Genomic DNA, 14,597 nt, shown 5'->3' with positions numbered 1-14,597 from the left:
GAATAGATTACTGAGTTAGACATTCATTGCATTTTTAATGAAATAATGATGAAACTATGATTAATGCATTCATAATATTTAACAAAATGGCATATTATTCATCATATCTGTAAATCAAATATAACTAAACATACACTTAAGCACAGAACTGATGTGATTTATCACAATGAAAAAAGATGCTAATCTTAAAAAAAACCCAAATAAGTATAGATGCTGGAAATCAGAAACATTATTCGAAGTGTCTGAAAAAAACACAGCAAGTTTGGAGAAGATTTGTAGCTCAGGTTGAGGTTCTGGATGTAAATTTGCTCGCTGAGCTGGAAGGTTCATTTGAAATGACACTGTCCAAAACTCAGCAAGTCTGGCAGCATCTGTGGAAGGAAAGCAGAGTTAATGTTTCGGCTCTCATGATCCTTCTTCAGAACTGTGAACAAGATATTAATCTTGTTATCTAAGATGTTTGATATAGGTATCAATAATTGAAGCTTGGATAGATTTGGCACAATTCCAATCAATTTTATTCCTTATTATGAGATTATCAGATCAACTATCAAATTAAATGTTACTTCATCACCCATACAAGTAATGCATAGTTCCCCTACAAAACAATCAAGTATATCAAGGAAACAATGACCAATTTTACCTTTTCACTTTCTTCACACATTGCTACATTAACACATTTACACATTAGCTATCATATTAAAACAAAGTGTGGCACTAGAAGCAAAACAGGACTCCGAGTTCTTCTGTTGTCAAAGTATTTGACAGTGAGGACTTCAGATGCTAGAGATTAGAGTCCAGAGAGTGGTGCTGGAAAAGCACAGCTGGTCGGCAGCATCTGAGGAGCAGGAGAACTGAAGTTTCGGGCAACTGCCCTTCATCAGGAATGAGCCTGTGAGCCAAGAGAGTGGTGAGATAAAATATGTGATAAAATATGGTGAGCCCAAAACATCAATTCTCCTGCTCCTCTGATGCTGCCTGACCTGCTGTGCTTTTCCAGCACCACACTCTCGACTGTTGATAAGTATGTCAATGCTTACTCAATTATGGTAGGTGCTTAATCAATATCTCTCGTAAAGTATTTTAACAGAATACACCATAAGACCAGGTGACATTGAATACTGAACATTTAAGACATCATAAGGTAAATCATGTGAATGGAATCAATTCAAAATCTCATTAAAAATAACACTAGTACCACTTTCTACTGCTGAGTCAACTGAAGTCCTAAATCACATGCTTAAAGTGTAAATACAGTTCATTTGTATTAACAAGAATTGAGTGTCAGAGAAGTCACCATTTTAGTATAAATTCCATATATACAAAGGAGAGAAAAGACTTCCAACCAAGCAGTCATGTTTGGTTTAAACTCGAGCTCCAAAAATGAAGGCACAATACGTACTCCAATTTTTATATGGCCTTATAGAAAGAAGAAATGCAAGTCTGGCAGCATGAAATCTCTGGTAATAGATAGTCAATGCGAGAGCCAGCCAAAACTGTGAGTTCAGTCATATTCCATCAAGTGACAAGTACACCTATAACTCTTTAACAAAGAGTGACCATAAACTTTCTCATTGTACTGCATTGTCAACTGGTGAAAGGGAATTGCATGTGTCATGTGTGTAAGCTGCCAGCATTTTATATTGTGATCATAATTGTGCAGAAACCAGTGAAAAACAAGTGAGCTGAATTAGTGCCTGTCCCCTATTCTATAAACCAAGGTTAAAATATTGGCTGAAAACAACAAATGCCAGAGATCACAATGGGTCAGACAACATTCATGGAGAGAGAACAAGCTAACACTTCAAGTCCAGATGACTCTTCATCAGATGAAGGGACTGATGAATTCTGATAAAGAGTCATCTAGACTCGAAGTGTTAGCTTGCTCTCTCTCTGTAGATGCTGTCTCACCCACTGTGATCTTCAGCATTTGTTGTTTTCAGTACAGATTCCAGCACCTGTAGTAATTTGATCCTTAAAATGTTGGCCATGAACTCTCAGTTTCTCTCTCCATAATTGCTATCAGATCTGCTGCATACTTCAAGCATTGTCTGTTTTTATTTCTGAGTTCCATTGTCTGGTGTTTTACTCTTTCATACTGACTTTCCTATTGTCATATTTTCTCCTTTTCATCACTATTCTTTCCATCTACAGTCCCAGAAGTCTAGTACATATACAAGTTATGAAGTTAAGAAGTTGAATGTTAATGCTAAACTGGTACTATAGAATTGCAGTGTTGCAGAAAAAAACAGTTATGCTCTCAAAGGCAACATGCTATAACAGCTTGTCTTTTTTTTAACAAAACTCAATTTGGGTTTTGGTGTGGAATGCACACATCATGGGTACAAAATATAAAGTTTCAAGTGTTTCTGGGAGATGCTAGTATTTTGAATTTTCTTTCCTACAATTCAAACATCTTTTTTATTTCACTGACTTTTATTAGGTAACAACAAGTAAAGTGTTTATCTATATATGAACCACTGCAGATGAAAATATTCGGCGTCAGTAAATGTGTTTATTTCTTTCAGTGTTTTTATTTACATTTCATGTTGATGAAACCACATATTGAACAAACAAAACATGATTCAGGGTTATAATCTTCTAAAATTTTGGTGTTCAATTACAACTAACAATGTTTGAAAATTGACCTCTACAAGTTAAAATTCTGAATTAAACATGAAAAGCCAGACTGGCATAATTATGTTGACAATAGCTTTGTGCTGATAAAGTGAAACTCTTATTAAAAACAATCATAATAAACTATTCACTATTACTAAGGATGTATTGCTAAGCATCTTTCCTTAGAAAGCAGGCATTATTGATTTCAGTAAAATTGATATGAAACCAATTGTAGTACCTTAACACATGAATAGATTTTCAGGCAGAAATATATTTTATTCTTTCTTAGGATGTGAGTATCACTTGCTGGGTCAACATTTATTGTCCATCCCTAACTGCCCTTGGAAATGTGGCAGTAAGCCACTACCTTGAAACATTGGAGCCTATGTTGTGTAGATACCAACAGTGCTGTTGGGAAAGAGTTCAAGCGATGACAATGAAGAAATAGCAATCTGTTCCCAAGTGTGACTTTGAGGGAAATTTGTCAGTGATGGTGTTCCGATGCTTTTGCTGCCATTTTCTTTCTAAATGGTGGAGATCATGGGATTTGACAATGATGCCAAAGGACCTTGGTTAATCCCATTTTGTAGATGGTACATACTGTAGTCACTGTGCCTCAGTGCTAGAGGGAGTGAGTGTTGAAGGTTGTGGATGGGGCTCTGATCAAGTGAGGTGCTTTGGCTGGGATAGTGTCAGGAGAAGAAGGGCTCATGCCCGAAACGTCGATTATCCTGCTCCTTGGATGCTGCCTGACCTGCTGCGCTTTTCCAGCAACACATTTTCAGCATTTATCAGCTCCAGCCTGAATATTATCCAGGTCTTGATGCATATGGACTTCAACTGCTTCAGCAGTCATCTCATGAATCCTACTAAAATAAAAACAAAGAACTGTGGATAACATAGAACATTGAACATAGAAAAATACAGCGCAGTACAGGCCCTTTGGCCCTCGGTGTTGCACCGATCCAAGTCCACCTAACCTACACTAGCCCACTATCCTCCATATGCCTATTCAATGCCCGTTTAAATGCCCATAAAGAGGGAGAGTCCACCACTGCTACTGGCAGGGCATTCCATGAACTCACGACTCGCTGAGTAAAGAATCTACCCCTAACATCTGTCCTATACCTACCACCCCTTAATTTAAAGCTATGCCCCCTCGTAATAGCTGACTCCATACGTGGAAAAAGGTTCTCACGGTCAACCCTATCTAAACCCCTAATCATTTTGTACACCTCTACCAAGTCACCCCTAAACCTTCTTTTCTCCAATGAAAACAGCCCCAAGTGCCTCAGCCTTTCCTCATACGATCTTCCTACCATACCAGGAAACATCTTGGTAAACCTCCTCTGCACCCGTTCCAGTGCCTCCACATCCTTCCTATAGTATGGCAACCAAAACTGCACATAATACTCCAGATGCGGCCGTACCAGAGTCTTATACAACTGCAACATGACCTCAGGACTCCGGAACTCAATTCCTCTACCAATAAAAGGACTCTGGAACTCAATTCCTCTACCAATAAATGGATAATGGTGATTTGAAGCCACAACAGCACTAGTTACCTGGGTGGAACTTTCATAGCAGTATTGGTAAAGAGAAAAGCAAAGTTAATCTTTTGAGTCTAGTGCCCCTTCGTCAGAACTGAAAGTGGCTGGGAAAGGGTAAACAACCCCAAGTGCCTCAGCCTTTCCTGATACGATCTTTCTACCATACCAGGCAACATCCTGGTAAACCTCCTCTGCACCCGTTCCAGTGCCTCCACATCCTTCCTATAGTATGGCGACCAAAACTGCACACAATACTCCAGATGCGGCAGCACCAGAGTCTAATACAACTGCAACATGATCTCAGGACTCCGGAATTCAATTCCTCTACCAATAAAAGGACTCCGGAACTCAATTCCTCTACCAATAAATGGATAATGGTGATTTGAAGCCACAACAGAAAGTGCTGGCAAAACCCAGAAGGTCTGGCAGTATTGGTAAAGAGAAAAGCAAAGTTAATGTTTTGAGTCTAGTGCCCCTTCGTCAGAACTGAAAGTGGCTGGGAAAGGGTGGTGTTTACATTGATAGTGAGGTGGGATAGAGGTGGGGGGTGGGTGGGGGAGGAAGTCAGTAGAGTAAATGGAGACTGGCACAGGATAATGCTGTTATGAGGAAAAGGGTGAAAAGCAGGAAGTGGCATGCTCACACCATGTGCAACTTGTAAATCGGAAGAGGCTGTTGGATCAGGAGAAAGAGAAAGGGGATTAGATAAATGACGCCATCTGGTTCAATGCTTTGAATTTCTTCACTGACCATGGTCTTATTGATGGCTGCTCCAATAATGGCAAACACCATCTTCCACAGATGGAATAATAAATTCTAATAGATTCTATTCCCTTGCTAGCTACAACATCTGGTCTAGTCAAAAGACACCCATTTTTTGAGAGGTACAGAGACAGCATGGTGGCTCAGTGGAGAGCATGAGTCTGCCTCACAGCACCAGGGACCCGAATTCAATTCCAGCCTTGGACGATTGTCTGTGTGGAATTTGTACATTCTCCAAATGTCTGCATGGGTTTCCCCCAGGTGCTCCAGTTTCCACAAACAATCCAAAGATTAGGTGGATTAGCAAGTTTTGAGAAGATTTGTAGCTCAGGCTGAGGTTCTGGATATAGGTTTGTTCACTGAGCTGGAAAGTTCGTTTTCAGACATTTTGTCACCATATCTTCAATGAGCCTCCCCATGAAGCACTTTCTATTTATATGTTTGAGTTTCCTTGGGTTGTGATGTCAAAACAATTGTTGTTAGAGTTCAGGTTGGAATCTATGTTTCTAGGAATTCTCGTGCATGTCTCTGTTTGGCTTGTCCTAGGATGGATGTGTTGTCCCAGTCGAAGTGACGTCCTTCCTCATCTGTATGTAAGGTTACTAGTAAGAGTGCATCATGTCTTTTTATGGCTAGTTGATGTTCATGTATCCTGGTGGATATATAGATGCATATAAAACTAACCACCAGGAGACATGCACATCAACTAGCCACAAAAAGACATGATGCACTCTTATTAGTGTCCTTACATTCGGATGAGAAAGGGTACCACTTTGACTGGGAGAACACAATCATCCTAGCACAACTAAAACAGAGACACGCACGAGAATTCCTAGAAGCATAGCATTCTAATCAGAACTCTGTCAGCAAATAAATTGACTTGGATCCCATTTACCATTCCCTGAGAAAAAGAACAGGAAATGACATCATCATAAGAAATGACATCACTACAGGAAATGATATCACTGACCCAAGGAAGCCCAAACATATAAATAGAAAGCGGGTTACACCTCCAGTGCTTCATCCTGAGGCTCACTGAAGATGTTACCTAGTATGATGATGAAACAGCTGAAAACAAACCTTTGAGCTCAGTAAACCAACCTACATCCAATAGGTGGATTAGCTGTGCTAAATTGTCCATAGTGTCTAGGAATGTGCAGGTGAGGTGGATTAGCCATGGTAAATGTGGGATTGCAAGGATAAGGTGGGGGGAGGGGGGTGTGGTGGTTGAGTCTGGGTGTGATGCTCTTCTTCCAAGTGTCGATGTGTACCCAAAGGGGCAAATGCCTCCTTCCACACTGTGGGGATTCTATGTTTCTATAATGCAGCCCTCACTCTTGCCCAATCTTGCAAGAGCAAAGGGTGGTGTGATGCATTTGGTTAATGAGGGTGTCGTAGCATCTGAGAGTCTTAGAGCATGCTGTCTCCCTGATTGCATTGTAAGTCACTCTTCTAGTAGGTCAGATTATATTCTGTAGCTGCTTGCAACATTTGGTATAGTCAAAATACATTCTTGCTTTGAGAAGTGCAGGCAAGGTTGAAAACATATTAGCCTCAGACAACCTGGAGGTTCCTGTTGAACTGAGCAGTCAGTCAACAGTATGTTTAGTACTAGGCTGCATGCTATTTATGGAAAGTTCCTATGCTGCTTGCATTGGAATTGTTAACCAAGGGTTATCAATGAGTCAAGCCTTTGACTTGAGGCCATTCAGCCCAACATGTTAATACTGGCCCTCTGTAAAATAGTTCAGTCTGTCCCATTTCCCCATCCTATCACTGTAGCTGTGAATGTTTATTTACCACAAATGTGCTTCCAATGTCCTTTTTATAAGAACTATTGCCTCCACTTCCACCACCTTGATAGACACTAAGTTTCACGTCATTTCTCTGTAATAAATTTCTTCTTCACATCCCCCTGTATGTTTTGGCCAAAACATTAAACCTGTGTTTCTTAACCCTTCAACTGAAAAGGACAATTTACTGTGCCCACCTTATCAAAATCTATCATGATTTTGTTCTGATCTGACAAATCCTTTCAAACTCTTTTGCTCTGACTCCAAACCAGCCATGTAGTTACAATTTCTTGACCTTGAGCCCAAGTTGATAAAGCTTTGCTGTATCGTCTCAAGGATACTCACATTGTTCCTAAATATATAGTGATCAGATCTAGATCCAATACAGTAGTTGTAGTTTAACCAAAACATTGCAAAAATTAACTGTAAAAAAGCTTCATGTGTATAAAGGTTTGCTTCGGCCACAACTGGAACACCATGTGTTGTCCTTGCTGTCTCACCATTGTAATTATGTGATTGCACTGGAGGAGGTACAGAGGAGATTTACCAAGATGTTCCCTGAGTTGGAGCATTTTAGCTATGCAGAGAAGCTGGGATAATTTTCTTTAGAGCAGAGAAGGCTGAGGGGTTTCCTGACTTAGGTACTTAAGATTGGAGGGGTATGGCCAGGGTAGATAGGAATAGCTGTTCCCCTTAGTTAAAGGAACAGTTTTGAAGAACAAAACCAGGACAAAATACACCACTTAAAGCTATATTATCATCATGGTTTTATCGCTTCAGTTACACTGGCTGATCTCTTTGCTGGATATGTTGTTAATCAGCCTAGCATTTCCAGGTTACACTATTGGTGGAAATCTCACATCTTTGATCTAAATCAGCTCAGTGTCATGGAAGGTTCAGTGGAAATCAACCCATTAGAAGTTTAAATAATGGGCAATTTCAGTGCAAGTATGTTTCTGAAGTTTCCTGACTCACAGCTCTCAACTTAAATTCCAACTTCAATGCAATGATATCAATACAGGAAGACTTTGGTGTATGAAATATCCATACAAATCCATATTATTCTGTTTCAGACAGTATTTCAGTGTCAAATAGAAATGAGTAGTCATACACCAGTGACAGATGCTTATGAGTAATTCATATAAGTTTAACTTAAATTCCATTTTAAATATTCATTCTCAGGATGTGGGCATTGCTGGTGAGGCCAGAATTTATTGTTCATCCCTAGTTTCCTTGCAAATGACTGCTTTCTTGAAGGTGCACCTACATGATGTGAATTGCGGTTATAACGTGGATTTCCCCTGGGTGCTCCAGTTTCCTTCTACAATGCAAAAATGTGCAGGCGAGGTGGATTGGTCATGCTGAATTGACCATAGCATTCAAGGATTGCAGGCAAGGGAATTAGCCAAAGGAAATGTAGGGTTATAGGGATAGGGTAGGGGGGTGAATTTGGGTGGGATGCTTTTCGGAGGGTTGGACACGATGGACCGAATGGACTGTAGAAATTATATCCTATAATTGATTTTGCCCAGTTGCATGTTGAGGGAACTGAAATACCCTATATAGTAAATACATCAATGATAAACTTGTTGCAGCAACTGTTTGGCACTCATTTACAAAGTTAACGTGTTTGGAAAAGGCAAGTATCCTTGTAAGTTTACAACTGTATTTCATACGGAAATTTTCAAATAACTTGCAAAAGTCTATGCTTTCAATGAGCTGAATGAGCCGACTGCAGTTGATGCATGACTTTGGTTATAGGCTTAAAGATTCTGATTTTTTTTAGTGGAAAAATATAATTTATTGAAATAAGCTTTACTATTGGCTCCTTAAAAAGCATTAACAAATTTGACGTCACTGTTTTAGCACAGAAATGAGGAGAATTGTTTTCTGTGATGGTTATACAAATTTGGAACTCTCTGCTTCAGATTTGGGGTAATTGAATATTTTTAAAGCAAAGATGGATTTTAGGTAGCAAAGGAAATCAATGTTTGTTAGGAGCAGATAGAAAAGCAGAATTGGAAACACAAACAGATCATCCATGATCATATTGAATGGGAAAGCAGGCTCAATGGGCTGAATGGTCTACTTCAGCTCAATAACTTATACATTTGTAATTTCCTATTGAATGTGCTCATGTAACTCAATTAATATGATAAATATACAGGCAAATAGACAAACAAAATTATTACTAAAGCTAAAAATAATGGACGGCTATGAAGAAACTAGATATGATAATGAATATCACTATGAATTGTACAGCCATGCAGATAAAATAACATTTCTCAACTTTTATTAGGAAACATGGTCCAAAATAGGAATACTGTGATTTGTGTTATTGTGACACTTTACAACATCTGGTGACTAACTGTTGGCTAAATCAGATGTGTAATACAAATTCTAAATCATCTTCCAAAATCATAAAACAAAGACTATACTGCATGCTGCCTTGAAAAGTATTCAACTCTATAAAGGAGAACTTGTAAACCACTGAGGTTTGAGTAAAAATGTTGAATCTCAAATCAAAAGATTGTTGTACTTTATAAGCACACTGTTACAATTTGACAGTGTAAATCAGATAAGTGTGTCCTGCAGACATATCTTTAAGATACACAATGAGCATGAAGATAGCTACGTCTACAACTCATCAGTCAGACATGTAACAGAATCAGATGAAGCAAATTACTCCTATTACAATTTCTGTCCATGATTCTCACCATTCATTTCAAAAGTGAATGTTAACAAGAGGAATTCTCTGTACCTCTGTGAAACCATAAGAAAATCTGTTGAAATTCATAAATCTAACATAAACAATTTTAAAGTGTTCTGAAATGGTTTTCCTATCCACCTTTTAGTGTTCGAACAACATTATACAACAATCCATCATCATTTCCCTGATGAGGACTTCTTTGTTATTTAGACAAACATAACTTACCATTCACAAAGCCAAAAACCGAGAGTACAAATTGCATTGTTATTCATTCTCAGCCATGGATCTTATTCAGTCTGTCTTGGAGATATTGACCTACTTTTCTTTTCTATTATTTAGGATCAACATTTTTGTGCAACACTCATATAATTCCAGTGAAAAATGAAGAAGGTGTGGTCATAATGTTCATCATAAACTTTGAATTTGTGGATGAGGAGAAATGCTTACAGTCTCCAGACAGCTTAAATCACATGTCGCCAACCAAAGACTCACGTAAGTGTCCCTTTAATTATGCCAGTCATTGAACTTGAACTACAGACACTAATAATTTACTTTTATGAGATGTATCAGGTAGAAGCAAGTTTCTATGATTACTTTCTTTGTGTTTCAGTGATCACTGCCTCTGTAACAGAATCAGATGAAACAAATTACTCCTATTACAATTTCTGTCCAGGAGTGTTAGAAATTAAAAGTAGGAGTACTAGTTCATTTTCCATGAACTAGAATAGAAGAGATCTTTTCCTAGAATAGAAACATTAAAAGTAATTGTGGTACTTTAATTGAACCCTGTCATTCACTGAGGAATTGAACCAAGACCCTTTGTTGCATACTAGACTTCAGATATTTTAATCAACCTGCTTCGACATGTTTTGACACATAGTCTGGGATAGGTGAGAGACTGTGAGCTCAGTCCTAATGATGGGCTCTGGCCTGAAACAGCGATTTTCCTGCTTCTTGGATGCTGCCTTACCTGATGTGCTTTTCCAGCAACATACTCTCAACTGGAATAAGTGAAACATGAGCACAGACCTTCTGGCCCAGAGGTAGAGACAATACTTCATGCAAGAGCCCTCATGCTAGACTAGATGATCAGGCCTTGAAGAAGCTGATAGAAATGAAGTAACTCTTGCCCCATGAGTCAGATAGTTGCAGCTTCAAGTGCTGCAGCATATGAGGTGAGACATTAAACCAAGGAACCAGCTGACCCCCGAGGGGGCACAGAAAATCTAATGCCCCATTTTGAAGAATGTTAAGGTAGCTATCCCCAGGTTGCCAACATTTATCACTCAACAAAATAAACTAGGAGGAGGTATTGGGTAAGCTGTCTATATTTTAAGTTAATAAGGGAGCAGAACTGGATGAATTGAATCCAAAGTGCTAAGCAAGTAGAAATTGAAAAACGCCTGGCCAGAACTTTTCAATCTTCCTTAGCCTCATAGGAGAAGTCATGGCCTAGTGATATTGTGGCTGGACTGTTAATCCCAAAACCTAGATAATGTTCTGCAGACCCAGGTTTGAATCCTGCTACAGCAAATGGTGGAGTCTGAATTCAATAAAAGTTTGAGGAATTAAGAGTCTGGTGATAACCTTGAATTTGTTGTTGATTGTCAGGAAAAACCCGTCTGGTTCACTAATGTCTTTTAGGAAGGAAAATGCCATTCTTACCTGGTCTGGACTACATGTGATTCCAGACCCACAGCAAAGTAGCTGACTCTTAAACTGCCCTCTGGGAAATTAGGGATGGCAATAAATGCTGTCCTAGCTAGTGTTGCCCCCATCCTGTGAATTAGTAAAAAAATGGCGGTTACAGGTGGTTGCAAGCATTCACCTATTGTGAGTGTAAGGACACTATTCTTGCCAATATGTGTTAATGACTTGGTATAAGTATACAGGGTATAATTTTTAAATGTCTGAAGCATACAAAACTTGTAAATATAGTGAACTGTAAGGAGGAAATGCAGAAGTCAAGAGGACAGACTCGAGTTGATAGAATGGGTAGACAAGTGGCAGATAAAATTAAATTTTACAAAGTGAGGTCATTCATTTTGAAAGAAAGACTGCAAAGAGGCAATATAAAGTGAAAATACATTTGCAAGGTAGCTAGGAGCAGAGAGCCCTGCTTTATATGCATATAAAATATTGAATTTGACAAGACAAGTAAAATATCCTGGCTTTTATCAGTAGGGACATGAAGTATAAAAGCAAGGAAGTTATGATAAGCTTGTATAAAATATTGCATCAACCACAACTGGAATAGAGTACCCATTTCTGGGCACCACACTTAGGGACGACATATTAGAAAGTATGCAGAAAAGTTGCACAATAATGATTCAAGGGATCAAAATGTTAGCTATGTGGATAAATAGGAAACGTTGTTTGCTGTAGAGAAAGGATTTGTTGTCTGAGATGATTGTGGAAGCAGGTTCAACTGAGAAATTTAGAAGAAACTTGAATTGTTTTCTGAAAAAGAAGAATATACAGGGGTATGGGCAGATGGTGGGAGAGTAACAGTAGTGAAGTTGCTCCTGACAGAAAATTGGCATACACATAATGGGCTGAATGGTCTCCTTCTGTGCCACAATCATTTTATGATTTTATGACCGTACAAGAGCACACTAAATTAAAAATAAGTTGTCTGATTGTTATTACATTAATATTATGAAAGGTCAATGTATATAAATACCAAAAGAGAAAATTCTGGAAAATCTCAGCAGGTCTGGCAGCATCTGTAAGGGAGAAAATAGCTGATGTTTCGAGTCTAACTGACCCTTTGTCAAAGCTAAAAAAAGGGAGAAATAGGGAGGTATTTATATGAGGCTGAGAGAAGACGAGTCATGGCTCCAGAAGCAAAGGTAGCAGTAAAGAGGTGATAATGACAATGCATGGAGAAATTATAGGGAGATTAGGAGCTGTGAATGACCAAAATGGAAGCCAGTGCTATATAACAAAATATGTGGGGGATGCGGGGGGGGGAGGGGTGAAGCAGAGGCAAAATGGAAAACAGGTCAGAAGGGTAGCAAAGGGGGAAGAGGAGAGGAAAAAGGCGATGAGAGAGTAGGGAGCGAGAGAAAGAGAGACAGTCAAGAAATAAGAGGTACAGAACAATGAAAAAAATAAATAAAATAAATGAAATAAAATTACGGAGCAGAATGAAAGCAGAGGGGTCGAGATGGGATAATCATCTGAAGTTGAACTCTTCCCCCTTTGCTATCCTTCTCTCCTGTTTTCCATTTTGCCTCTGCTTCACCCATCCCCCACATATTTTGTCACACAGCACTGGCTTCCATCTTGGTCATTCCCAGCTCCTAATCTCCCTATAATCTCTCCATGCACTGCCATTATCACCTCTTTACAGCTACTTTTGCTTCTGGAGCCATGACTCGCTTTCTCTCAGCCTAATATAAATACCTCCCTATTTCTCCCTTTTTTTAAGCTTTGACAAAGGGTCAGTTAGACTTGAAACATCAGCTCTTTTCTCTCCTTATAGATGCTGCCAGAGCTGCTGAGATTTTCTCGTTTGGTTGCAGATTCCAGCATCTGCCATAATTTACTTTAACCCAATGTATATAAATAGGTTGGTTTTGTATCCTACATTACATTACATTTACTGTGGGCAGAATCTTGTTGTGGTGTCATGGGTCTTACCTGCCAGCAACACACTGCACAGACTCCTTTCAGGAAGGTCCACCAAACCACATTTAGATTAGGCAGTAGAAAGGGCATCTGTCAGTATTCTACTGGCATCATAGCGGTGGAAGCACCACCCAGTGAGAGATACAAGCCAATCAGAGGGTAGCAGCTTTTGCACTCAGCCGTGCCACTGAGGGGACTGTGATTGCTTGAGAGGGAAGTGCACCAAAGTCTCAGGTGTGGTTAGGTGGCCAGGAGGAGAAATGGCTAAAAAAAATTGGGTTAAGAACTAAAATCAAGCATGCTGAGAACTTTGGTCAAGCTAGTTCAAAGTCTGACCTCAATTAAACCTCCAGCCAGGGTATATTGTGAGCTGTAATGAAAGCTGTGACCTGCAGTTTCCTGTGTTGACCAACCAAAGGAGGCGTCATTGTGGCCTGCTAGACAAACTGACACCATATTATCTCATATGGAGAATAGTTTGTGGCTGTTTATGACTTTGTATAATCATTTGGGTGTTGTTTACCAGTAAATATCTTGGCTGGGATTGAATGGTATGATCAGGTTTGGTCAGTTCATTGGCTGAGTACCAGAGACACGTTTTGAGATAAAAGTTACCAGCACAAAGGATTTTGCATGAGTGAGCCATCGAGACTGACATTTGAGAACTACGTGCCATGAAGTTATCTTCAGAGAAAACAAAGAACCATGAGGCAAGATTTACACCAAAAGCAAAAGTTGATCACTTTACTCGAATCAGGATATTATTTGTTTCAAGCCAAACTTGCAGAGTTAAAGTGATGATTAAGGCTAAGTGTGAATTAAGTTAAAGTAAGGTAAAGTGAAGTTAAAAGAGTGAGTTAAGGTTGAAGTTAGATGAAGTAAGAGATATGTGTTACAATGAATGTATGTTTTATATTGAGCATTGGTACTCAAAGAGTTACATTAAAAAAAGGTTTCTTTAAGTAAAATCTGAGTAGACTTCCTGTCTTTTGTCTGATGTGATTTGATTTATTGCTGTCACATGTACAGAGATACAGTGAAAAGTGTTGTTTTACATGCTATACAGGCAGGTCGTATGAATACAAAGTGCACTAGGGTCGCAGAACAGAGTGAAGAATACAGTGTTAGAGCTGCAGAAAAGGTGCAGAGAAAGAGAATAACATTAATAGTTGAGAGGTCTATTCAAAAGTCTGATAACAGCAGGGAAGAAGCTGTTCTTGAATTTGTTCGTATTTGTCTTCAAACTTTTATATCCTGTGCCCAATGGAAGAGAGTACTAACAGGGTAGGAGGGCTCTTTGACTATGTTGGATGCTTCGCTGAGAAAGTGGGAAGTATAGATGGAGTCAATGGATGGAAGGTTGGTTTACGTGACAGAATGGGTTGCATTTACAACTCTCTGTAGTTTCTTGCAGTCTTGGGAAGAGCAGTTGCCATAGTTGTGATTTATCTGGATAGGATGCTTTCTATGCTGCATGTATAAAATTTGGTAAGAGTCTTTGTGGACATGTAAAATTTCCTTAGCGTCCTG

At 39.1% G+C, this 14,597-nt stretch overlaps 1 protein-coding gene across 3 annotated transcripts in view; it reads left to right on the top strand.

The window, feature by feature from the left end:
- The window catches only part of LOC122551638 (potassium voltage-gated channel subfamily H member 7-like), a 461,508-nt gene that overhangs the window by 213,698 nt on the left and 233,213 nt on the right, over positions 1–14,597 (top strand). For all 3 annotated transcript variants that reach the window (XM_043693876.1, XM_043693877.1, XM_043693875.1), the window contains exon 3: positions 9,774–9,926. In XM_043693876.1, the coding sequence (XP_043549811.1) occupies positions 9,774–9,926 (153 nt within the window). The remainder of the gene's footprint in view (positions 1–9,773; positions 9,927–14,597) is intronic.

Source organism: Chiloscyllium plagiosum, chromosome 7 (assembly GCF_004010195.1).
Source record: "Chiloscyllium plagiosum isolate BGI_BamShark_2017 chromosome 7, ASM401019v2, whole genome shotgun sequence".
In the NCBI taxonomy this organism is placed as follows: domain Eukaryota; kingdom Metazoa; phylum Chordata; class Chondrichthyes; order Orectolobiformes; family Hemiscylliidae; genus Chiloscyllium; species Chiloscyllium plagiosum.
The sequence above is the reverse complement of the archived record's forward strand: the minus strand, read 5'-3'. Positions and strand labels throughout refer to the sequence as shown.